Here is a 26,394-nt window from a genome sequence, read left to right as displayed (position 1 = left end):
CTGATCAGAGCTCCAGCTCCATTTCCCCATGGTGTTCTTGGCTCTGCTCCCCTTTATATGTCAGCTCAGCAAAACTGAAGCAGTTCCAGGCTTCACATCCTCAAGCCCACTCCCCAGGACAAAGAGTTTCTCTTCCTTCAAGCCTCCTACCAAAGTTCGGGCTTTATTCTAATTACATCCACTTACCCATGTCCTTACTAAGTCAATCACTGTGGCAAGGGGAAATGGATTCCACTGATTGGCTTGAGCCAACCAAGGCCTGCCCTTGGAGCTGGAGGTTGACTTGGTCCCACTCAAATTGCTCAGTTGCTTCTTAATGAGCAAGGAGTGGGATGGGCCTGCAGAAGCAACCACCAATATCTATAACATGACAAAAATATTGCCTTGGGTAATCTAATAGCCCCTACTGAGGGCAGCAGATGTCAATCACTCTGGTTTGCCATGTGTCATGTTTGCAGTTAAAAGTGAGACTTACTGCCATGTGCATCATCAAAAGCCCCCAGTACAAGGAGGAGGACACCATTTATCAAAGACACTTTATTTGTTACCTTTCACAGTGAACAGTCAAGAACAAATAATACAATAAACAGTCAAGAACAAATAATATCAACAAATAAAAATAACTTTCAAAGGGACCAGACATTGGACATAAACAAGGATGCTATTAACAGTAAAGAAAGCCTGTGCTGGATGTAGCTGCCCCCATTCTTGGCTGTGGGATGTTGGTGGCCACTGCTAAACCTCTCCCCCAAGGAAGGCTGAGGCTACAATGAAGTATTTCTGGAATGTTCATCACAAGCCTGAACATCTGGGTCCAGAGCACAAGCTTCCTCTCTCACCATCAGCCAAACAGAATGTCTGCAATTTCAAAGTGACTTCATGCTCTTGCTCCTAGGGTTTTATCTTCACACATTAGCCTAGGCTCTGAGTCTTCCTTAGGGTATGATTTAGAGGAACTGCCTGTCTGCTCGAGGAGAGGAACCCGAGGATTAGGGGGGGTCCTGGTGCCTCTCCCTTCTCATCCTCAGCCCAGCTTCTTTCTGCCTCTCTTCCTCCTGCTCCTGGTCATGTTTTTTAATCCCTGCCTCTCCCATCTACTGGCACTTCAAAAACTCTAGAATGTACCCGTGGTGGACCTTTCTAATCCAGGCCTCCTAATTAACATCAAAAGGGCCCTAGGTTCCCAGTGGCTCCCCCCAAAAAAGCTGAGTGACATGTCTCTTTTCTGTCTTCTTGGCGTGAGGCCAGGTCAAAAGCTCCTGGCAACTTAGGGGGATGAAATCCTGACATTTGAGGAATACATGTACAGTAGCATCCCTATTTTAACAGAAAATAAACCTGAAAACTGTAGAGGATGGTATTTCTTTCTGTTTTACAGCTGATGTGTAAGAGTCTCCCTAAGAGCTGATGTGTCTTAGGTCACTTATGTGTAGGCCATGAACTCAAGGCCACGGTCTCCCAGGAATGAACAATCCTGGGAGCTTTCCTCTAAGTTGGAAATGGTTACTGTACCCCACCAGGAAAAAAACCCCAAAGCCTAGCCATTTCTCCAAAACTGATTGGAGAAAATGAACTATCTCACAAGTGCTAATAGCATCAGTGTGCATTTCATTTCATAGGTACTTGGTTAGCAAACAAGCGGTATTCATTGCAAACACAACTTCCATTCCGAGAGGCTAGATGTTGGGTGGAAGATAAATACCAAAGGCCAGACCTTCACAGCTGCTTCCTTCTCCATCAGTCTTTTAAATGCTCAAAAGAAAAGCTCAGGCATTGGGTGGAAGGCCATGTATATTTCCAAATTTTTACCATTCTAGAGAAAAGAAAGGAAAAAAATTTTTTAGAAAGTATTCCAACAGAAACATATGAGGATATTGAGATTTATAAATTATAAACCTTATTTCATTAGCAGAATTTGAATACTAGTATTCAAAGTAGACCAGTCATTGTGCTAGATTCTTTACGTGTATTAGCGTATTTGACCTTTACCCTATGAATAGACTTCATTTTGTCCATTTCATAGGTGAGAAAACAAACCCAGAGAAATCCAATAACTGCCAAAGACTGTACAGCTAGTACCAGGAAGGGCAAGGCTTTGAACCCAAGTCTGTCTGACTCTAAAACCCATGCTGATTCTATTACTAATGGGCTGGCTCTCCTTAGAAATTCTTTGTGAAGTATCCGCTCCACTGATGAGAGGAAAGGTTTTTAATGAGTTGGCTGGTTAAGGTTCACCTTGGGTGGGACCAACAGGCACTGCCATAGACGTGCATTATTGGCTATTGCTGGCTAGACTGGGCGTGTGACCCAACATGGCACATTCGTGCCAGTCATCACATGTATGTCTTTGTACACACATTAAACATTCAGACTTCCATGACTACAGAGAATTTTATGTGCAACATAAAACCATGGGATTTCCAAATAAAAATAAGTCAGATTTTCCCAGAATTTTCCAAGGGCATGAAGATCCTCAAAGGGCGGTGTGCTGCCCTGGGCCGTCTGCAGGAGTGAAATGCATGCAGTGTGGAGCCTGCCCTCCATCCTCAGCCCCCTCTGCCACCTTCCTGTGTCCTCCTCCTCCTCTGTCCTCTTTAGTGTCCTACTCTTCTGGGTTTGCCTCACCTCTACCCCTCCTTCTTTCTTCTCTATTCTTCCATTAAAGAAAAAAAAATCATTTCTCTCCTGCCTCATCTTTGTCCTCTTCCCTCATCACCTTCCCTCACTTCCATCTCACTCCTCACATCTCCCCGTCACTGTTCCCTTGAGAGGCGCCTCTTACAGGCTTTCTCCCTGCAACATTTCATCTGACTCCCCCTCAGCAATGCCAGCTATGATGATCCAATGCAAATCTAATGAGTACAAGCTATTTCCCTTGAAAGTCCTCCCAAGGGAAATAAAATATTGCCAGCCTAATCGCCTCATGTTTTTGGAAATTAATCAGGTTGCCTTGAGGTCTGGGGCAGAAAGGAGAGACTTGCTTTACATGGGCTGGCGGGGAAGGATCCCACAGAACCATGTTTACTCACCAGTCCCGACTAGTCCTAGGTCCTTAAACATTCTGGGAATTGTCATCTCAAGGACTGGAGTCACATCTGTAAAAGCTTGTAATTTAAAGGGACCTTAGGGCACCTACATTAAACTTCTTTTTATAGCTGAGGAAACAGAAGGCCAGAGAAGTTGTGATATGTCTAAAATCACATAGATAGTCGGTGTTAGGATTATGTGGTACCATTTGTAAGAGCAGGGCGCTTCCCCTGATCCTTCTCTTTTGATTAAAAAAAAAGTCTTGTGGCAGCCAGGACTTGGTGAAGATACCATAGCTAGGTCCCTCCCCTGCCCTGGGCATTTCACTCAGCAAACCCAGGCTGAAAGCATGTGACTCACCTAATAGTCAAGGCGGGGCATCCCTCTCTCATTTCCATAGGGATTCTGAGACTGACCCTGCCTGAGGTTGGTAGTCCTGATTTTAGGGAAGATGCTCCCCGGGGCTCCTAGATCGTTGAAATTTGTCCTCTGCTGCAGTCTCAGATTTTGAAAGTCAGTGTCAATCAAGTGCTGTTCTTCGAGAGGCTTCTTTTTGTTCTTTGATCTGTAATTAGTTACAGGAATTAGTATCTGACAATGGCAGAAAGTTCCTGAAGCAAATGTTAATTCTTTTTTTTAAATGTTTTAAATTTTTGAAATAATTTCAAATTTTGTGTGTGTTACAAAACAAAAATTCCACAGAGCTCCCATACAGCCATCACCCAGATCTCCCAATCGTTAACATTTCTTTACCATGTAAGGGTAAGCGGCAGACCCAATTCCCCGTTATCTATAATACTTTACTTCACTACATCATTCAGTGTGGAGTCCCTAAGTTTTAGGACAGTCTCCTCATAAGCTCGTGTAACCATCAAAACCAGAACATGAACACTGGTCCAACATTACCATCTAATTCCCCCAGTCCTGGGCAACTTTTGCTAACACAGTACTGTGAGTATTCTTGAGTGCTTCTGAACTACTTAAGGAAATGGTTGTAGAAATCAAAGAGAAAAGATGATTTGTGATACAATTTTCATTCGAGTAAAGTCTATAGAAGCTTTTGTTACTTTATAAAGTAATGTCTATAGAAGCATCTCAGTATCTAAAACAAGTTTAAGGTATAAAGGCTTTAAAAGGAAAATTCCTTGGGAATGCTCAAACATGAGCACCCAAAACCAAGGGCAATACGTGCAAGTGAGGGAGGCATCTGCCTGCGGGACCTCTGACCTGGACCGCCTTCTGGCCTGCAGGCCCCAGACTGTGGGGGTGTGGAGGCCCACAGCGCGCTCTGAGGGAGAGAGTCCCCCCTGTGGATGTCTGAGGGGAAGATCCGCTCTCCTTGTGACCCCAGGGCCAGCACGCCCCGCAACAGCCTGCCTGCCCTTGGACAACACTGCTGCCTAAGGTGACGTAGGAGAGCCTTCCTTCCCTTTGAAATGGTCAAGAATTCTAAATCTTGATGTGTTTCCAAGTATCATGAATGTGAGGCTGAGTTCAGAGCCTGTCTGCTCGAGGAGAGGAACCCGAGGATTAGGGGGGGTCCTGCAGGCAGAAGGAGGAGCTGAGAGACATGCCTGCCACGGGGCCCCAAGGTCCTACAAGCAGCTCCCCAGGATGCTGAAGACCAGGTCAGGTAGCCAGTCCTCCTAGGGAAGGAGGACGCAGCCTTGCTCCAGAACCAAACGTTCTGGACCTCTACCTGAAAAAGGGAAGACCACATTCCCAGTTCCCAGCTTTGCATCCTTATAATTAAGTCCCTGGGGAAGTGTTAATATCAAAATAGAAGAAAAGAAAGAAAAAGTGAAAAAACAGAAATATTTTAGGAGACTAAAATCTACTTATGCTCTCACATGACAGTGCCAAAATGCTTATTTTGCCAAAATGTAAGCAGTGAGCCAAATACTATTTTTAGAAAGTAGCTTTTTTCTTTTTTTTTTTAATCAAGGGAGATCCCCACTTGGCACATATCGAATAGAATGAAGATAATGGCATTCTCCCTCCCTGCTAAGGGAGACAGCTTTAGCATATCTAAATATTTGTGGAATAGATGAAGGAATCCTACTTGAGTTCACCAAAAAAGAACTTAAGGCTCCAATCTGAGAAATGGCCACCCAGAGATAACGGTTCTACTTTTTTTAAAACCCAAGAGACTCAGTGGAGGTTGTCATTAGACCATTTGCAGCAAGGCCCTGGGCTGGGGATCAACTGAATGGAAAGGATACTGGGCATACCGCCAACAAAGAGTTTTTAATACCATCAGACAACACTCGCTGTGTCACGTGATAGTGTAGAGCAAAAATAGACCTCAACAAGATATTTTAAAAACATAAAGGATATAAAATGATGCATATAATTAAAAAATATAGACAAAAAAAAGCCTGGAAGGATATATGTTAAAATGGTAATTGCCTCAGAGTGATAGGTTTGGTGGGTGATTTTTTATTCTGCTCCTTTACACATTTCTCTATTTTCTTCAATGATCATGTACAGTTTTTATCGTCTGAAGGAAATTAAGGTGAGAAAAAAAATAAGTCAATGGCCGTAGGAAGCCTCGCCTCATTTCCCTGTCTTGCCCAGGAAAGGCTGGGTCTGTTTGGAAACCAAGCGGTAAGGCCAGTGACGCGGTGCCCCAGGAAAGGGACACTTGCATTCCGTACCTCACTGTAAAAATCAATGAGATCAGCAGGATGAGAATGAGGATGCCAGCAATGCAGCCCACGATGGTGAGGACCAGCTGAAATTCTGAAAGGGAAAAGAGAAGAGTGGGTATGGTTTCCCACCAGCAGCCCACTGTCTACTGCACAGGCATGTGTGCTCCCAGGGGCTACTGGCTGTGAGGACAACCAGGCTGTGGTCCCCAATCTCTTGCCAGATAAAAGAAGACCATAAACACAAAGAGGCCATGGTGGCAGGGCCTTCCTGGGCTTCATGGGGGGTGGGGGGTGAGATCTCAGGGGAGGTCCACACTCCTTCCTTACCTCTGCTGCCCTTGCCTGCCCGCCATACCTGTCCTTGCTGGGTAGCTGGGAGAGCTAGCTTGGAGTTAAACTTGTTACTAGTAGAAGAGCCAGGTAATGGCTTGATCGATTGGGTGAGGTAAGAGTTCATTACTACCCATTATCCTCTTCTAGATCTGCTCTAACACTGCTGAGTACCTGAAATATGGCTATGGGATGGCCTGTGAGTTTAACATCCACAGCAGATTTCAAACGCCTAGTATAAAAAAAATGTAAAATATCTCATTACTAATTCTTATACTGAATACATGTCAAAATGATATTTTGATATACTAAAAGAAGAAAATGTAATAAAAATCAATTTCACCTGTTTCTCTTTACTTTCAAAAACTTCCTTAGAATTTTTGAAATTTAAGATTAAATATTATCTCTTTTGGACAGTCTGCTCTAAACCCCTTTGTCTCTGCTTCGTGACTGCCTTACATGCCACCTCCGACCTGGATTGATGGGGCCACAGATTAACTCCAGGGAAGACCTCAAAGGTCACCTGGTCTAAACCTCCGAACCTCCTTTTGTACGAGTGGCTCCTGAAAGCCCAGAGGGAGAAACGGCTCAGCAAATCCAGCCTTGCAACAAAGTACAGTAGAAGCTGAGAGCATTTCTCTTCATAACTTTGTGGCTGGGAGGCTGACTGATTCTTATGTTCATCTGGGATCATTGATATTCAGTTCATCATGTAATATTTAAAATATAAAATAATTTAAAATGGGAAGTTAGTATTGTCCCAACCTGGTGGGGGTGGAGCATGAGGGGGGATGAAGCAACTGAATTTACACCACCACATCCCAGCTGGGACACAGCTCTGGAGCAACGAGATTTGAGTATTTCATTGTCTGATTTCTCACTCTGCTCCCTCATGACCACAGACATTTTCGGAATATACTGGTTTTCTGTCCTTGCTGGTAGCAGAAAATGCCTATTTAAGCTAATATAGGAAAGGAATAGAATGTTAGGATACCCTTCCCTGAGCGGGGGCTAGTCCAGAGGCACCAGCCCCCTCTAGGGCTCAGTTCTCTTATTTCCTATAGCGGAGGCGCTGCTGCCCACCGCCTAAGGCCGGCATGGGGGGCACGGCCCAGAAGACAAACTGCAGACAGATTCTCTTTCTCTTTATGAAGGGAGCCAGAGACTTTGGGATAATAGACAGAATTTGAATGCACTCAGTGTTTCTTTCCCAGATGCTTAACAAAGCAAGACTCGTATACTCACTGTCTTCACATTTGTCACCGCTGTAGCCGAATGCACACCTAAAACAGAGTGATAGGAAACCGTGGTGAAGAGCCCCTGGGAGCATGTCAGAGTTCCCACCAGCCTCCAGCCTTCTTTCTTTCTATCCCCCTGGCTCCTTTGCTTCTCTCTTTTCTTCCTTACACCTCCATTCTTACAGGAGGCACCTTCTGTGGAGCTCTGGGAGTTTGAGGGGTTACACAACCCCATGTGGCATCTTTTGCTACTGACTGAACACTCCATCCTCGGAGCTCCAGGAAGGCTCAGCAGCTCAGGTGAAGCTGAATGCAGAGGCATGGAGCCGTGGAGGACCCCCTTAGGCTGCAAGGCCCTATGGCTGGCACACTTATTTGCTGCCCTGTGAGCTGGGGGCATGTTTTTTATGTTCTCTGAGCCTCACTTTCCTCACCTAAAAATGGGGAATGAATACATCACCGACAGTGTTGTGTGAGGTGTGTTACCTGGTATGGTTCCTTGCACATAGATAATGTTCAAAAACTACTGACGATGATGATAATGATAATGATAACAATGCTCTATACCTACCTACCCACCTATGCCAGCGTACCAACTTCCTGACCCTGAGCCCATACATCTGTTGCAAGCTCTTTTTGCCTAACTTCCCTATGACCAGATACAAAAGAAGTGATTTCTCTTACTCTTGGCAGATCCCACTGTCGTCTTTCTGGTAGCCTGGCAGGCACACGCATTTCGGGACCATGTCAGTTTCCACTAAGCACTGTTTATGGGCCTGTGCATTGCAGGTATCAGGACACTGTAGACGAAGAGCTTCAACAAAACAGAGTGATTGCTGGGTGATTCTCAGAAACAACCTCTTCTGCCCCAAAGCGACATGTCCCCGGATACAATTTTTCGCATTGCTTTTTCTAGGTGAAATGATGAGCTCATTGGCTGTACCTGACATGCCCCCTGTGAAGCTGCACACAAGCTGCTTCACCAGCTCCTAGTCTGGGCCCAAGTCCAGGTCCGTCTGTCTAAAGCCAAAATTCACATTCCTGACTCTGAAATGCACATGGAAACTTGAGCAGTGAAGTCTGTATTTCGCAAAGGGGAAAGGAGAGAGAGTAGGAGTTGCGAACATTAAGAGGCAGCTAGAACACTTACCGACACATAAGGGGATCTGTGGTGAAGGTCTTTCCAGCCCCTGTTTGCATTTGCAGAGCAAACCGTTGCTGCAGCCATCTTGCTCATTCTCTTCACAGCCATAATGATTACACCGACTCTGCACTGAGAGGCGCAAATAATTCAAAACTATATTCAGGCAGACAATATGGATAAAGTAACTTGTGACAGCACCCCACTCCATTGTTGTTCTAAGTGTCTTTTCATAAGTTTTGGGGTTTAATAAATGAAAATCTGGGATTCTGAAATCCAACTTCTTGATCTTCTTTCCATGACTATTTCCTTCTATTGTTCAATTCAAATTAATTCAATCAAATGCAGAGCAATTTTGTTCAAGATCTCTTTTGCACTGAGCTCTGTGCAGGGTTCCACAAGGGGCACAGTAGCTGTATAACTTGGGGGCCCCATCTTTGTAGAGTTACATGCTTGAACCCAGAGAGAATTATGCCAAGCAACTCATAATCCATATTTTAAGAACAATGGGACTTCAGGGTCTCAGGTAGCTAAAGATAACCTCATGGAGGAGCTACGACTTGGGCTGTCTTGAAAGACGGGGCAAATTTGAACAAAGGAGAGGCAGGGTTGTCCAAGTGGAGTATACAGGCATGAAAAGAAGCAAGGAATTCCTGCAAGGGGTAGGAGGTGTCCCCGGGCAGGGGACAGGCTGTATAGTGGGTGGAAGAAAACTGGGAATCTTGGCTCTGCTATGTATTGGCTCTGGGCCTTCTGTTCAGTCACTTGGTTTCTGATGGGTCCAAGTTCTCTCCAACTGTAAAACGGGGCTAGTGATCTTGTTTCATATGAATGTTGTGAGAACTGAATGAGCTAATGTAAATGCAAGTGATCCCCACAGGAACCTCAAATGAATAATCATTCTTTTGTTCATGTACAGGCAAACCAGCGTTTGAATGCCAGGCTAAGGATGCAGTCTTTTATCCCCTGAGCTCAAGAACCAATTGGTCAGTTTTGAGAGGAAGCATGGCCGGAAAAAGCAGTCCTTTAAGAATGTTAGTCCAGAAACAGGTTGGAAGGTATTAGGGATGAAAAGGCAAATCTGAGAATAGATTAGGAGGAGAGAAAGGATCAAGCACATCAGGATCAGATACGTAGTTATTTTCTTCTTAACATCCCAACCTAGAACTAACCCTCCTTCATCACCTGCCATTTGCGAGTGTATCCAATTAAAATTGAAAGTCTAGGGAAAGAGATCTACAACTTTTGACACAGAAGAGAATTTGTCCTTGCAACAGAAGCTGGAAAGCAGGAAAAGATGTTTTCCTCAAAAAGTTCTGAGGCTCTTGCTTCCATCTGCCGAGGAGTCCACGCTCTGGCGGCCATCTCTAGCTGGTACCATTCAGTAATTTGTTAATGAACCTAAGAGCATGTGCTGGTCTCTGAATGGAGATATGTCAAGAGGAATTGTCAAGAAAGAGTAATTCCCAGAGCTGAGGCCAAATGGTTTCTAGTATGTATGGGCTAGAGCCAAAAATGAGAAAACAGAGGGGACCCCAACTTATCTTCAAGAATGTGCTGGTTATTTTCAGCTGGTAACCACTCTGCGTGGTTGGTCTCCATGCTGACAGGGACCCTCAGCTTCCTCACACTTGCTAGACAGCTCAACCAAAAGCAGAGTTTGTGGTAAGGTCTTATTTGGCCTTGCTGACAATTTCATCTTTCAGGGGTAGAGGATCTAACTGTATGAACTGCTATTCTGGGTCAAATCCTGACCCCATGGAGAAATCCATGGCAAGTAGAAGTGCTAGGTCTTTTGGAAGACAGGGACCAAGTGATAGCCGGAGAGAGGAGTCTGACTTGGAGGGAACAAATGAGGAAATGTGCAGAAAGGAGAAGATATATTCTGTGGCATGAGACTCTGGAAGATGAAAATACTTCAAGGAGGTAAGAAGCTCTGAAAATGTAACTCTAACTGTGCACCGGTTCATGACCTCAATGAGCTATAAAAAAGAAGTTGGAGACAGAGTCAGGTAATTGAAGAAACTGTCATGGTTTGTACTGGAAGCTCTTAGATGAGAGACATAAACACCATTTGGAAAGAAGATCCCATAATCAAAAAACAGAATATTAAAAATGTGACTGAGAAAGCCTTGACCCTCAAATGAACTCGGACTTGCCACAAACAAAACCTCAACTAACACCTGAACAGAAAAAAACCAACGACAAAGAGCAAAGGGTTAAAATGGGAAAATGGGCAAAGGAATGGAGGGGTGTGTGTGTGAGCTTTCCATGTTACAGGCGCTCATGGAAAAGGCCAGGCCTTGATGGCATAATGCAGATGGATGACGTGAGAAAAACAGAATGGCTCCATAACTATTTTTCTCCAGTTTCTTCTGCCAGGAAAGACTACTCAGATGGAAAAGAGTAGAATGGACATTACTAAGGGGACCAAAGCCCAAGAAGAGGGTACAGTGCAGAGAGTCCCCATCTTTCTGACAGAATTTTAAGTGCTTTTTCCCAATGCATTTACATTCTAGGACCTGAGAGAATAGTAAGAACCCTTGTGATATCTTGAAGCAAGAGAAAAGGTGCTGGAAAACTGTAAACAAATAGGATTTGTTTATATTTTCAAAAAGAGAAATAAGTTTTGCAAACTAGGCCAGGGAGGTTACCATTATTAAAAAAATTAAGAGGCTAAAGAAGGAGTCTTAGGAGGAGCAAGAAGAAGGAAAAGGGAGAGAGCTAGGAAAACATGAGTAGAGGCCCGGAGGGAAGAGACTTCAGAAAGGGAGGGATGCCAATGTCCAGGGCTGCAGAAAATTCAGGTAAATGGCACCTCAACAAAGGCCTTTGGATTTGGCAACCAGGGCTGAGAACCATTCACATGACTTCCACTGGGGCTGCCCTGACAGACCACATCTGAGATGAGGAATTTGTAATGACTGCTGTAGTGGGTTGATTGCAGGAATAGTGTCAGTTATTCATGCTTTCCTATAACTGTGCCCTTTGGCAGGGCCTGCCACATGGTGATGGTTGATGTGAATTGCTTCGGCTATCAGGACAGTTGTAAATGTGACAGTGTCTTGCCTGAGGGTTTCCGGCCCAGGCAAGTTCACTATGGATTCAGTGAGACCAGAAATGACAATGGAATGTTCTTGGGGTCAAAGGGTTTATACTCAGCTTTGTTCTCCCCAGAGTTACCATCTCTGCCTCCACCCAGAGCACTGGGAAGAGCTCTTTATGTCATGACTCAGTCAATAATAGGTTATTGCCTACGGGTATGAAAGCAGTAGCCTAGCAGTAGGCCAATTACATCATCAAGTAGTTTAGGGTCAGGTGAGGATCCAGGCCATAGGAGTTTGCATTTTCCCAACAGACATGAAAAGAGACTTGAGAAACATCTTTGTATTTAAACATCCCCTCTTGGTGCTCTTGAAAGCCTTTACACCTAGCCTCTTGGAGGTTAAGGGACCATGTGCAGGAGAGACAAACCTATTGGCTGAGCCATCGTAGCTCAGTTAGCTCCCAGCTGACTCCCTCAGCAGCTCAGGGCAGATGCCCAAGTGAGCCCAGCAGAGATCAGCCAGGCCTGGCCTAGATCAGCAGAACTGCCCAGCTGAGCCCAGCTCAAATTCTAACCCACAGAATTATGGCATTGAAATAAATAAGTGGTTATGGTTTTAGGCCACTAAGTTTTGGGGTAGGCAGTAACATGGCAAAAGTGAATTGTGACAGCTATGCTGTGTGTGTGTGTTAGAGGATGTCAGCTTAGAGGCAGAACAGTACAGCTAAGATTTTCCTTCCAAGAAGAGGAACAAACTGGTCAGTTTGAGGACTTGGGAGATGGTTGGAAAGTAGTAGAAGGCAAGTGAGAGAAGAAAGGGAAGAAGCCCAGGGTGGTTGAAAGGAAACTCGTAGATGTCTGCAGATCTAGTCATCCATTTCTTCTTGTCCCCTTCTCACACGCAATGGAAAAATGTAAAGAGAGGTATGTAACTTGAATACAGTGATTTAATACTTACCAGTGTATCCTGTAATGCCACTTGGGTTGTTTTTTATTGCTTTTGAAATTGTGTCAGATATGGACGTCTCATTTGCTTCTGTAGTTGGTATAAAGATGTTTACTACTGATACATTAACACTCTTGTCACTAGCACGCATTTCAGATCTTGCTGAAGGTATACTAAAAATGAAATAAATCCATTACTGGATGAATTGAACTGAGGATTAACCAACTGGTCTCAAACCTCCCAATCCCCAAATCTCCTGGCTTTCGTCCTGACCCACGGTCCTATATCCACAAGTGGGGCCCCAATATGGAGGCCTGTAGCAAGACGGCAATTTATAGGCCCAGAGATCTCTCTTTGCTCTGTGTTCAGAGGAAATCTATGGCTAAGACAATGTCCTGTTGGAGGACACTTAGAGAGACTGCACATTCATTTCTACCATCTAGAACCCTAGAGTTCACCAGAAGTAGAACACATACCATCTGAAATAGGAAGTTGTCCCTTTCTGTAGAAAAATCAAGAGCAGGTCTCTTGCTGAGCTGCTGAATCTCAGACTTGGACTTTTAGAGAGACAGGGTATAGTGTGTTCCTCCCTGTGCACCGAGTGAGCACTAATCCTCCATATAGAGTCTGGGTTATTCCCAGAAAGAGCCAGGAAGCCAGCAGGCTTCAAAGCAGGTGTGTGACTGGGCCTGGGCACACATGGCCCAGGGAAGAGCTGAAACAAGGGGAGATGATGGGCATATCACACCGAGTCACATCACCCAGTACCGAGTACCTGCTACGAGCCGCACGTTTAAGTCTCTCTCTAATTAGCACTGCAGTTTGGAGTCCTGAGAACAGCAGTGCTGAATTCTATCTTTCATTGTCCAAAAGGAATCCAGTGACACAACCATGGAGAGAGAGAAAAGAGACTTTTAAAAACTCCTTCACTCTCCAATTTGTGGATGTGTTTTTAAGACTTGGGATATATTTTTCCTGTCCAATTTTTTTTCTATCCTCCATTTTGACTTCTGAATATATACAGAAACTTGAATACATAGCTACCCTACTCAAGTAATGTTTACAGCCCTGTGGATTCTTGAGAACAATCAAGAAAAACAAAAACATGAACCAAATTCTGTTCTCAGGAAAAATAATTACAAAAGGGAGTTCAAAAAACAAAATGGGCATCAGAATTCTAACTACACTTTCCTACCATAATTCCCTCACAGCAGGACTTGGAGGTGGCAGCAGAATGCATAGGCAGTGAGAAAGGGATGTGTGATACAGGTTATTTTCACCAGTTGAAAAATGACCAGAAATCTATAGTATAATTTTGCATGGGACTAGGAAACAAATGCCATCACAATCCATTCATTCAGCCTACAAGCGTACACTCCAGTTCTCCAGTTCAGGTGGCAAGATGTTACACTCATGCAACAGTTAAAGGAAACAGAGGAGCAGCTGTGTGCGTCATGACAAAAAAGTGTATACATGCCTAGAACACTAGGCTTGGGGTGAAGGGACCTGAGATCTAGACCCAAAACTGCCACCATCTTTTGTGGCCCAAGACCAGTCACAGCTTCCCTGAGTCCAAGTTTCCTCCTCAGTCCAAAGAGAGATTTGAAAGAGAAATCTGAGGATCCTTCCAATTCTAACCTTTATGCAGTAGACAAAGGGCTTGGGGATTCAGAGGAGACAGCATTGGACTGGAGCCTAAAACATGCCTTCCTCGGTGAGACCACAGTCCCCAAGGTAGGGGAAGTACTTCCACTCCAGAACACTGAGTTCATAGGTAAAGGGTTGCTTCCAACCCCCTCTGGTTCTCTTTTACTAACTCCTTAAGAATGAAAGACATGGCACAGTTTCAGGGAAGCGTCTAGATGACCTCGGGGAACCAGCTCTCCATCACCCTGGCAGGGTCCCATATTTTGGAAGGGAAACATGGGAACTAACATGTTGAAATTCACTGTGTGCCAGTCACTCTGCACAGAGAATCCTTCAAATGTTATCTCACTTACTCCTCCCAAGGTTCCACAGGAGTCAATCAGATTATCCTGGTTAGACAGATGAGATAACAAAACTTCAGACAAGTTAAAGCACCTGACCAGTGACACAGCAAGAAAGTGCCAAGGCGAGGATTCAAGTATAGATTTGGCTGACACCACCACACCTCAATGCTCCTATTTTTATCCAGTCATCTTCATCCCACACATGAACTTTCCATTGTCCACTAAACCAAACCTAATGCTCTGAAGCAATGCATAGGTCCCAGCAGCTGTGTGCTGTGTACCCCAGCTTCAGCGCCTCTGTGCTGGACCCAGCCTCTCTGCCTGCTGCTTGCCCCTCTCCACAGGAGCATCATGCCTCCCATTAGGCTACCTGCTGGCCTCCTGGCTAAAAGTCACACATGCCCCTTATTCTCTGCCAAGTTCAAAGCTCACCTCCTTTAGGAGGTCTTCTCTGAATTTATATATATATATATATAAATTTATACACACACATACACACACACACACACACACACACACACACACACACACACACACACACACACACACACAGAGTGAAAATCTTACTCCACAAAGGATTTGGAAAAGCTTATAAAGATCAATGCAATAGTAAAACCATAAACTGTAAATACATCGGGGCTGCTTTTCCTGTACACCTCTGTTCGCCCCAGAGCTTTCTTGCCTCAGCTGGCAGCACTTGTGTATCACAATGCTTCAGAGAATGCCAAGATTGAGTCACTGACTTCTTGAGAATCCTCTGCCTCTTTGGGTCCCTAAATAGCACCCAGCACTGGTCATTGCATATCAATATGCTCAATAATTCTCATTCTTTCTGCAGAAAAGGCTCACTGCTGGCCCTTCAGGCGTCAGGCTTGTGACTAGAGTTGTCTTGTCTCCCTCAATCCCCCTGGATGAGGGAAGAGATGCCGGGAGCCATTTATTCTCTTTCTGGACCCCTGGAATGCACATTCCAGGGGTTGATCAGATGTGGTCTGTAGCCAAGGGACCAAACCAAACTGATTCCAGTGATGCCCTGGGCCATGCGCCAAGTTGCTGAGTAGCCAATCACAGTCTGTCCCCAGGCTGACGTCCTGTCCATCCAGGCCAGGGTCAGTGTAACCACAGAGGCAGGACCTTCTACAGCCTGAGACCAGCCACCTTTGGTTGACCTGTGACTTAACACTGCAGGGTCTTAAGTGCTGCACGGCACAAGGAAAGATTGAAAGTTAGGCAAACGCCACCTACCCCAAAGTACCCATCAGTCCAGAGCAAACTTACTTTATTTTAAGAATTACTGTCTGTCCATAATCAGGATCGTTAAATGCATCTTTAAACTGTGGAGGAAAAGAACAGATTCAATAACAGCTACAGAGAGAAAACGTGATACTATATTTAGGTTTTAATCTAAAAGCATGTCTAAACTCATTTATATAAATATATATAGTGCATCACAGTAAATAATTTATTCTTTACATGTGCTCTAACATCTTTCAGTATTTTTGCTCTAAAATAGTAAGGTCTTGGTACAAGTCAGAGTTGTCCAGGGAAAAGACAGAAATCTAAAGCACCTCACCCGATCAATGACCATACTCTTAAGAATTAGGCAACTAACAATGATTCTGTGTCATCTTTCTACACTGAGAAATAGTAACCGAACTACAGGGGGTGAGGATTTAATAATATGGGTCACTGTTGAACCACTGTGTTGTACATTTGAAACCAACAAAAATTGTATAGCAACGATACTTCAATAATAAAAAAAATTAGGCAACTAACTTACTAAGTTTGTCTTGTTAAATTCACTGTGAAATTTTAGGTGGATCTTATAGACTTATCTACATGCATGCTTCATGTACTCATCAACTTACCCAAGGAACCTAATTTAATTGCCTACCTTGCCAAGGCATTATGCTGGAAGTTTAGATAGGCAGACCCTGCCCTGTGATCAAAAAGGGGACTAGTACCATGGAGCTGAGAGAGGTAAGGGCTATAGAGAGATACCACCTATTGTAGAAATTCAAACTCTCTTTGGGTTGCAGAGAACCAGAGAGGGTTTCATAAAGGAGATGGGCCTTAAAGTGTTTAAAAATGTGGTGCCAGGACAAGGAGTAGAGAAAGAGCAGTACATGCTAATGTCAGAAGCAAGTGGCTCAAAAGTGAGCAGGCTGAACTGGGGAGAAATTTGAAGTCACATTTTGTCTCCATTTATTAGCCTTTGCATAATTTAGCTTCTTTGAACCTCACTTGTCTTGTTGGAGAGTTTGAGATAGCAGCAATTCCCACCACCTAGGGCTATCATGTGTATAAAATGACATGGGATATATGATACATGGCTTTGTGAGCTGGGAGGGTCTCTAGCACAGGTAGATCTTATCAGTGTTGAGTTGTGTTCTAAGAGCAGAAACAACTCTAGATACTTGTAGAGAAATGGACAGAGATGAAGTTGGGACCTATGGCAGGGGGAAGGTGGAGGTGGGGTGGGGGTTGCAAATAGAACATAAGGGCTTTGGTGCTAAGAATGGGGCTTTTTCTCTCTTTCTTAGAACACAGTCTCCCTCTACCTCCCCCCCCACCCGCCCCACTCCCTTAGCACTCAGCCCAGGCAATCCCCAGAAAACAAACACTGGTTGACTGGTGATTGCCTGATTCAAGTGTGAAATACTTGTTTTGAAAGATCATGGCAAAATGTCATATAAAATATGTTAAATGATTTCTCTCTTCTTGTGGTCAAATTCAAATAAATTTGATGCTTTAGTTAGTCTGGGCAATCTTATATCTAGAATATGTCCGGATTCCTTTTAATTCTTTTAATGTTAGGAAGAGCTGGTATTTATGTAAACCATGAGACCACCGGGAGGCCCATCAGGAACAAGTTAACCAGATGACCTCCGAGGTCCGTTCCAGCTCCCTACTGACCACTTTCTGTTTCATTTTCTTAATCCTAAAGAAGTGATCACAAAATTCACATCTCCCCTAGGAGAAAGTGTTGCTTTTTTTTTTCTCTTCCAGGTCATCCTGGGAGGAGGTTGGGATATACACCTCTCAGTTGGAAAGGCTGCAAGGTTGGACAGGAAGGCAGGAAATAGGAACCCACTGATGTTGCTGTCTTCAATGCACTGAATATCTTCCAAGTGGGTGAGCTGGAATGTAGACCCAGAGGCTAGTCATGGCCAGCCAGCCCACCATGCCCAGGTGGTATGACAAAGGTCAAGGGCCAGTGCTGGGATTCTGCAGCCATGGGTTGTATCCGAGTGGTGCCAGGTCCTGGTTGGTTGGGCCTGAGCAGTAATTCTGCACACTCCATAAAATCATCTGGGTAATAATTTTTTTACATTTTGCCAATTCTAATAATAAAGCTCTTTTGTAATGATATAATTCCAACTTGAGAGACACTGACATAGAATAAAACTTTAGTTGTTCAAAGTGTTTCTTCACCTAGGATCCTAAGACATGTTTACAGGCTAATGTTTTTTTCTTTAAAACGAAACTTTGAAATTGGCTGGATACCTTCTGCAAGCCATTGCTGGCCTAACATCTGTGGTTCTAGAATGGAGATCTCCATCCCTTTCATGTTAACACATTCAAAACAATAAAAATGAAATGATGCTATTGTTCATTTGAACGTTTTTGTCAATGGGAAAAAAAGTAACAGATGCTAATTCAGATGGAATTCTTGTTCTAGGCATTAAAGAAACCAGACTACTACAGAAATGTATGCAAATTTGATTGTAAAAAGGGAAAAACAACATCTTAAACATTTTTCATCTTCAATTCTATGGACATATTTTAAAACACGGTCACATTTCCCTGTCCATTTAACATATTCTAATAGTTTCTATAACAAGAGGTATGTCATGGCTGGAGCAAGCTTCTAAAGGCCCCCTTCAGTGCCAGGCCTGTTATCCCTCTAGGGGCAGGACCTTGGAGAGGTGCAAGGGCCCCACAGGAGGGGCCTGGGCAACCGGGAAGCAGTGGCGCCCAGGAGGTTCAGCACTGCTGCTGTTCACCAACTGTACCAATACGTACCAGTTGAATGCCAGCCTAACACTCTGCCAGTCAGTGTTAGAAAAAACAACACTTATACCAGAAGGTTAGAAAATACTTACAAATTGAGTAATTTTAACATATAATTTTTGATAGGCCATAGAATTTGTATCTTCCAAGTCAGATATTTCTGGTATGTTCATTGTAATTTCTCCAGGGAATGTCTTTCCTGAAATTCAAGCAGAATCTTTCAGTAATATATAATGTAAAGAGGCTCATACCTATTTTGTTTAACACAGATTTTTCAAAAAAACATTCTAAACATTGTATGATGAGACTACAGTAAGTCTGGAAATATGAAATCCCACCCAACCTAATACAACCATTGCCTTTTTAGTATATTTCTCCCAGTTCTTTTTTTCCATGTATAGTTTTACACTGTTATAATTCCAAATTTGTATCTTCTTTACTTATTATTTCATAATCAACATTTTTCTAAATCATTATCTAGTCTTCATAACTATCATTTCTAAAGGCTCTTTAAGTCTATGAAATATATACTTTTTTCATTGATGGAATCATTTTTTTAGTGCTTTTGATTATTAGTTATATAATCTGTACAATATTTCCAAAGTGACTATATAATAAATATTATATGTTTATTTCCAATATATATTTGTGATCCAATGACAACAACTATTATAATCTCATTACAATGAGATTATTAGTGCTAAAAATATGAACCTCCTTTTAGCTTTTGGGTATCTCTAACCTCTGTGGCAATACAATGCATTCATTCCTGTACAACCGGTCTGCTCTGGCAAAGGGGACTCTTTCTTATTCATGGAACAGAGAAAAATTTGTAACTCAGAAAATAGCTTTGGACCTTCATTTCACCCAGGACGTGTTGATTTGTTTCTAAAGTCTATATCTAAAGCTGAGGACTCTTAAATCTCTAAAAATGAGGCTTGCTTTTATGAAACAAATCCCATGCAGAGGACTGAACCAAGGCTGGAGGTGATGAGGCTCCCAGGCTCCTGTGACCTGTGGTCTGAGGCCTGTCACCTTCTTCTGCTTCACTGTCTCCGTGTAATGGCAGTTCTTTACATTGATGTAGCCCTTGTTCTTTTTGAGGGACTTCAACACCTGTTATTCTCATTTTGTCCCCATGGCACTGTTCTTGTGAATAGGTAAAGTGAAGGGAGCCCCGCTCCTGGACCTTCAGGACGAGCCCACAAAGGTGGCCCAGTCCATGTCCCCTCCCAGTAGGATCCACTGACAGAAAGGCAGGAATCTTTTCTCTCCCTGGCTGGCTTTTGTCACCTTCAAATTTTCCTCTACCCCTAAATTCTGGAAGCTCTTTTTGCTGTTATTTTAAGTGCTCTATTCCACTTTAGCTCTAAGGTGCAGCTCTGCATGGTTCATCCCTTGTGACTCACCTCTATTGCATGTGGAAAAATTATAGTACCACCCTTCTGGACACAGGCAAAAATACGTATTATTCAGACCAACACATGAAGAATCATCTTCACAAGGATCCCCTTGGCAAGGATTGCTGGACTCTGAGAGGGAGAAGAAAGAGATGAAAAAGCCACAGTGACAACAAATAACACCCAGAAACATACTTTAAAATCTTCATGCCTCCCTGCTGGGAACTTTCTATTCCTTGGTTGTGTTACTGCATGGCACACCCTTAGAAGAACTAGAAATGAATATGCCTTTTCTTATGCCTCTAATTTGTTGCTGACATTCTGGAGCCAAGGGCTTGTCAGCAGTTGAGGTCAGAGTTTGTTGGACAAGAGTCTGCTCAGAGAGAGAGCGCAGTCTTCATATTCCAAGGAATCAGGAATCACTGGGGCTCAAGGGCCTTCCAGAACTTTCATGTCTTGTCCTCTCACACTAGGTAGGGTTCCCCAATGTCATTTTAGAGAAAGCATCATATTTTTTAGGTAGGTCTGACTGACTGTCTCATAGGGAGAAACAGGCAAGGAGCACCACAAAGAAACAAGATGTCGTGTGCTGGCTCATGTATGTGGCATGCAGGCCCGTGAGGAAAGGAAAGGGTGGTAAGGGGACAGTGTGCATGAACTCAGTGACAATTCTAAGGAAAGTCATGAGGGGACACTCTGCTCTCTGGCTTTCTGGTAAGAATAGTATTGCAAGGTTTCCACACCACTGGCTGATCCTCCCATTTATCTCCAGAGAACTCCTATCTCCAGAATACTGATGGGATCTGAGGAGTGAGGTTAGGTCAGTGGCCAAGCGGTGATCTTGGCTGGCCATTTTCTTCATCTCTGTCAAGTGAAATGATTTTGAGCTTTGATTTCAGAATAGATTGAGGGACTGAAAATTTTCAGGGCTGTCTTAAGATTCTTATGAACCTATAGGTAGAAATCATTGAATCCTTAAAAACAGCTATACACAGGGTACAGTGTCTATAACATGATCTCTTTTGTGATAAAAGTGGGGGGAGTTCATACAAATGTGCAAACATGTATGCTTGTGTTTTCACAGATTATTTATGGAGGGAGACACAAGAAACTGGCTGTTCAAGTTTCCTCTGGGGCAGGAAACTGGGGTCTGGGTCGTAGGAGTTTAGGATGGGAGGGAAATTTAGTTTTTACTACATATACTTTTGTACCATTTAAGCTTCTTTTTCCACAACTATGGGCCTAAATTACTTTCATTAAAAAAATTAAAAAACAAAATAGTATTGATGAAGATGTAGAGCAACAGGAACTCTCAAATGTGGTGGGAATGCCAAAGGTACAGCTTCTTTAGAGGACGATTTGGCCATTTCTTACAAAATAAAACATACTTTTACCATGCGATACAGCAAATGCATTACTTGGTATTTATCAAAAGGAGACAAAAATGTATATGCCTTTAAAAACCTGCATAGGAATGTTCTAGCAGCTGTATTCACAATTGCCGAAACTTGGAAGCAACCAAGATGTCCTTCAGTAGGTGAGTGGATAAACACACTGTGGTGCACCCAGAAAATGGAGCATTTTTCAGCACTAAAAAGCAATGAGCCGTCAAGCCTTGGAAAGACTTGGAGAAACCTTAAATATGTATTACCAAGTGAAAGAAGCCAATCTGAAAAGGCTTCATACTGTATGAGTCCCGTACCTGACACTCTGGAAAAGGCAAAACTGTGGAGACAGTAAAAAGATGTGTGGTTGCCAGGGGCTCGGGGGAGACAATAGTCTTTAGGGTTCCATAATAATGGCTACAGGCCATTCACACTTACCCAAACCTAAAGAGGAGGCCACACCAACAGTGCCTCCTACTGTAAACTGTGGACTTTGGGGGTTGATGTTGTGTCAAAGAAGGTTGAACAATTGTCACAAATGTACCCTCTGGTGGAGGATGTTGATAATAAGGGAGGCTATGCAGGTGTGGGTTAGGGAAGTATATGGGAACTCTCTGCACCTTCCTCTCAATTTCACTGTGAATTCAAAACTGTTCTAAAAATGAAAGTTTTTTTTTTTTAAAAAAAGGTTAAATAGTAAAAAAGAAAAAAAACCAACCCAGGCTACATGGGATGAAAGGGGGCATAATGCAGTATCTCATAAACAGCAGTCAGGGTCGCCCCTCTAACAAGGTGTGAACCAACATTCTAAGGAAAGTAAGTGGCTTTTATGAAAAGTCTCAGCCATACTGCAAGGGTGATTTGGAAAATCATAGGGAAGAAATGAAGTGCTGCTCCACTCTGGATACACTGGACAAATAGCTCCTGGTATGCTTTCTCTCTGGCAATAAAAAATAGACTTGTTGGTTTGTTCTCTGTGTCAGGAATAAAACCACTGGGTGTTACAAGTGGGAGAGATTTGGGTGGCTGTTTAGGTCAGTCAGATCTTATTGCATATGAACAAGTTGAAGCCAACAGAGAAGTGATTTGCCCCTGGCCCACAGTTAGTTAGCAGTAGGGCCAGAACACAGGAGGACTTCCTTCTCCAAGAGAATGTCTGGGGAAGCAGAGATGGCTTAGAAAAGCTCCCTTTCCTGACGGCGAGTGTGCAGCTGAGTCCCACCTGACCTAGCCTTCAGCGTGGCCCCTACACACAGGCAAGAAGACTGGGGACCAGGTCCCAGACACAGGCTCTGCCTCCGCTTGTTTACGCCTCCATTTCTCAGATCTGTCAGAGATGCTGGGAAGCCAAAATAAGTAAGTGGAACGGGACATCAACTTGCTCTTTGACCTTGGTTGGGCCTCAGTTTCCCAGAGAATAACATGGTTTATCTAGACCCTTCAAGCCTAGATTTTGAGGATCATTTAGACCAGGGGTTGGCAAAGTGTGACTCGTGAGCAAATCTGGCCAGTCTAATGTTTTTGTACATTAAGTTTTATTGGTATATACAGCCAGGCTTATTCATTTAATATTTACTATGGCTGCTTTCATGCTAGAAGGGCAGAGTAGAAGAGTTGCAACAGAGACCCTCAAAACTTAAACTATTTTCTAGTTTGCCTTTACTGATAGAGTTTGCTGACCCCTGTTCTAGACCAAGCTTCTAGACTAGGCAAGTGGCTTCTGTTAAAATAACTTTGGCTTGAGGTCATCTGTCATATGTTAGACCGTATCCCCAAATTATCTGTCCTTTGGACAATGGCCCTGGTCACACCTAAGACTGTTTGAACATTGCTGTTTGGCTCTTTATCTCAGATGCTCAGATTCCATGAATTAACTCAAATTCCAAATTGTAGTCAGCCACCATGATAATGGCATATTTTTTCAATGACATCTGAGAAGAAGTCAGGCTAGAACTGATTCCTTTCTTAGGTAGACCAGGGACCTAGACCAGTTGGGTTGGAGAGTCAGTGCTTATTTGGACCTGGCCTTCACAGAAGAGCTGAATCTGTTTTCAAAGATCTCTTAGCAGGAGGGAAGCTGGAGAAGTAGCTTTCATTAAGTCTAAGTGCATAAAAATATTCCCCATCTGGAAATAGATCGAGGAGGGATGTCTGGGAAGGAAAAGAAAACAGAATGGAACTGTAGGTAGTTTTTTAGGGTCTCTGCCATCACTACTAGCCTTTGCAACTCAGATGTTTTTCTTTTTCTTTTACTAGAATATAGTTGATGTATAATATTGGTTTCAAGTACACAAAATAGTGATTTGACAGTTATCTACATTATTAAATGCTCACTCCAACTAGTGCAGTTACTGTCCACATAGAAAGATATTACAGAATTATTGACCATATTCTCTAAGCTGTACTTTAATCCCATGACTAATTTATATAATGATTGAGATTTTTGTGCCTCTTTATCTCCTTCACATAGTTCACCCACCCACCTATTTTGTTCATTCTGTTTTGCTTTGTTTTTAGATTGTATGTAAAAGTGAAACTCTGTGGTGTTTGTCTTTCTCCATCTGGCTTATTTCACTTACCGTAATATGCTCTAGGTCTGTCTGTGTTGTTGCAAAGGGCAAGATTTCTTTATTTTTTGTGGCTGAATAATATTCCATTGTATATACATACTGCATCTTTATCCATTCATCTATTGATGGACACTTTGGTTGCTTCCATATCTTAGCTGTTGTGACTCAGATTTTTTAATTCCAGGAGTTCATTTTCAAGGAAACCTTGGGTCCCTTTATATCCACTTCCCTACCTCAGCAGAACACATGTACCTGGCATCCTCCATGATATTTTGACTCCTCAATGAGGAGTTTTGAGGGACTCAGTCTTACCTGTGGGACCAGAGTTTGGGGTGGTGGTCTCTGATGAAGTGATGTTGCTAGAAGTCACTGAAGAAGCAGTCCCATTTGTGACAGGGAACAGTATACTGGTATTGTGTGTTGTTAGAGAAGAAACAGTTGTGGCTGAGTTACCACCTACAGATGAAGTATTGGTAGAGGTAACTACAATCGATGTGCTTGCATTTGTGGTTGACTCATTTCCTGCAGACGTGACAGAGGGATCTGTAACTGGATTTGATGTGATTAGAGAAGTCCCATTTGCTGATGCTGTTATAGGGGTAGGTGTAGTCACGGTACTGTTTGTAGTTTCATTCGAGTGAACAGATGTAGAAGGTATTATGGTGGTAGAAGTGTTACTATCTTTTGGAATCGTTGTAGTAGTTATGTTTGAAGAGTTATTAGGAGCGCTTGGGTTGGTGGCTGGAGGAACAAAGATACTAAGTTTCAGAAGATAGAACATTGAATATTTAATGGCAGCTGTTATCTTTTAATATTAATTAGTACTCAAGCCATTTTTTCCTGAAAAATACAGTTGACTACACTAAAAATGAAAATATATGACTACTTCTGAACGTAAAAAAAGCCCTACAATAAGTAAAACTAAAAACTAAACAGACAAAACTTGAAAATGCATTACTGAAAAATATGACAGAGTTAATATGTATTAAGACAAATACTGAGAAGTAAAACCATTTATGCCTGTGTTTGCAGGACTGTCAGAACAGGTTTGATATTCCTCAGAGCCGTCCTCGGTGACAAGAGAGAAGACCACCAGGTGGCGCTGGTACTCACCTGGATGTGGCCTTTTGTCTTTTTAGTTTAAGGCAATTTTCTCCATTTTCCATTATATGGCATTTTAGCTATTAATTGATAGGAGGGAGGTATTTAAAGAATGATGAAATAAAAATACCTCATTAAGTGTGTATTAAATTTCTTCCAAATTTTTTTTTCTAGTGATAGTTACCCATTCATAATTCTAGACCCAGTGAACCTTTTGGAGAGTAGGATAAATAGAGATGACCTTTGCCCTGGGGGCTATGGTGGTCATCAAAGTTGCCTTTCTTCAACTCTTAGGAACCGCTGGGCACAAGGAATAGTAAACTCTTAGTGACCCAGTGATAGGTTTTCTAAAAACTTGAATTGTCTCTAAGAACTCTGACATAGATAACCAAATGGTTTTAAAAAATGACTAAAAGAGGTGGTTTTAGAGAGACAGCAATTTCTAAACCCTCAGGTATAAACTACTGCTGAATATGTTCCCTGATTCCTCCATGGGTCTGTGAGCCCCTAGAGGGCAGAATCTGGTTCTTCGCCTTCCACAGGGCCTGGCTTAAGCAGCCATTCGTAAGTGTTGAAGAGATAAGCAATTGCTCATCTAGGAGCAAGAAAATAGCTCAGCAGCTGGGGGTATTGACTGCATCTACACCGATTTCTACAACTGTTCTCATTTATCAAGGGCTTTCCCTGTGCCTCAACAGTACCCATGAAATAGGTCTGGGTGTCCACGTTTGATAGAAGAGCCCATCAATACTCAGAGGGACTAAGGATTTGCCCAGAGGTAAACCTTAATTCCCATGTGTAAAGGGTCAAATGACTTTTGATTCCAGAATCAGGGATTAAACCAGGTCCCTGTGGTGCATTAGAGCCACAAAGACACCTGGGGGCCAAAGAGAAGGCCACTGCCAGGCACCCGGCCTATGAGACCTGCTGATCCATTCTTGCCTGGCCTCAGAAACTCTTAGGGACAAATCTCTGGTTTGCTGAAGCCCAAATCTTTGTCTGGAGGCCTCTTGCTACTGCTGGGTCTTCCTTCACCACAGACTGAAATGCCTTGTGTCTTTGAGGCGAGTTGGAGAGGAAACTCCATTCACAAAACAGTCCACCTATGGGCTGCGGGAATTCGTAACTGAAGCCTGCTACTTCTATCTCAAAGACAACAAATATGATGAAAAGAAGTAAAACCTGTAAAATATTCCTTACCTGAGGCTTCAAAAAGGAGGACAAGAAGAGTGAGGTGAGCAGCAAAGGTCCTCATTTTAGGCGTTCCTGCTGGGTGACCAAGGAGGAAATGATTTCCTCCAGTTGTCTTTAGTTTTAACTCTCTCTCAGGGTCAAAGTCCAGTCATTAACTGACGTCAAACCAGCCAAAGGCGATTATTGGTTAGGGTTTGGCCATGTACCATAGGTCTCCTCCAAGCATTTGAGATATAAGAGATGAATCTGAATCTAGCCTCCAAGTTTCATTTTTCTGTCTCATAGTCCAAAATAAGGACAGTAACACAACCTTGGGAGGCTGGGGTGGAGGGGTCATCTCTTTATGTCCCAAAGGTCCCC

At 43.1% G+C, this 26,394-nt stretch overlaps 1 protein-coding gene across 1 annotated transcript; it reads right to left on the bottom strand.

Annotated features, from left to right (window-relative positions):
- Nucleotides 1–522: 522 nt before the first annotated feature.
- MUC13 (mucin 13, cell surface associated) lies at nt 523–26,196 on the bottom strand. The gene is made up of 12 exons (XM_037013232.2): nt 26,041–26,196; nt 24,052–24,480; nt 19,794–19,916; nt 18,477–18,583; nt 15,649–15,704; nt 12,392–12,552; nt 8,397–8,519; nt 7,931–8,060; nt 7,254–7,291; nt 5,685–5,769; nt 3,388–3,592; nt 523–1,813 (listed from the first exon to the last, which is right to left on the bottom strand). The coding sequence occupies exons 1-11, from the start codon at nt 26,093–26,095 to the stop codon at nt 3,388–3,390; spliced, it is 1,512 nt and encodes a 503-aa protein (XP_036869127.1). The 5' UTR covers nt 26,096–26,196; the 3' UTR covers nt 523–1,813.
- Nucleotides 26,197–26,394: the final 198 nt, after the last annotated feature.

This window comes from Manis javanica, chromosome 3, assembly GCF_040802235.1.
Source record: "Manis javanica isolate MJ-LG chromosome 3, MJ_LKY, whole genome shotgun sequence".
Lineage (NCBI taxonomy): Eukaryota > Metazoa > Chordata > Mammalia > Pholidota > Manidae > Manis > Manis javanica.
The sequence above is the reverse complement of the archived record's forward strand: the minus strand, read 5'-3'. Positions and strand labels throughout refer to the sequence as shown.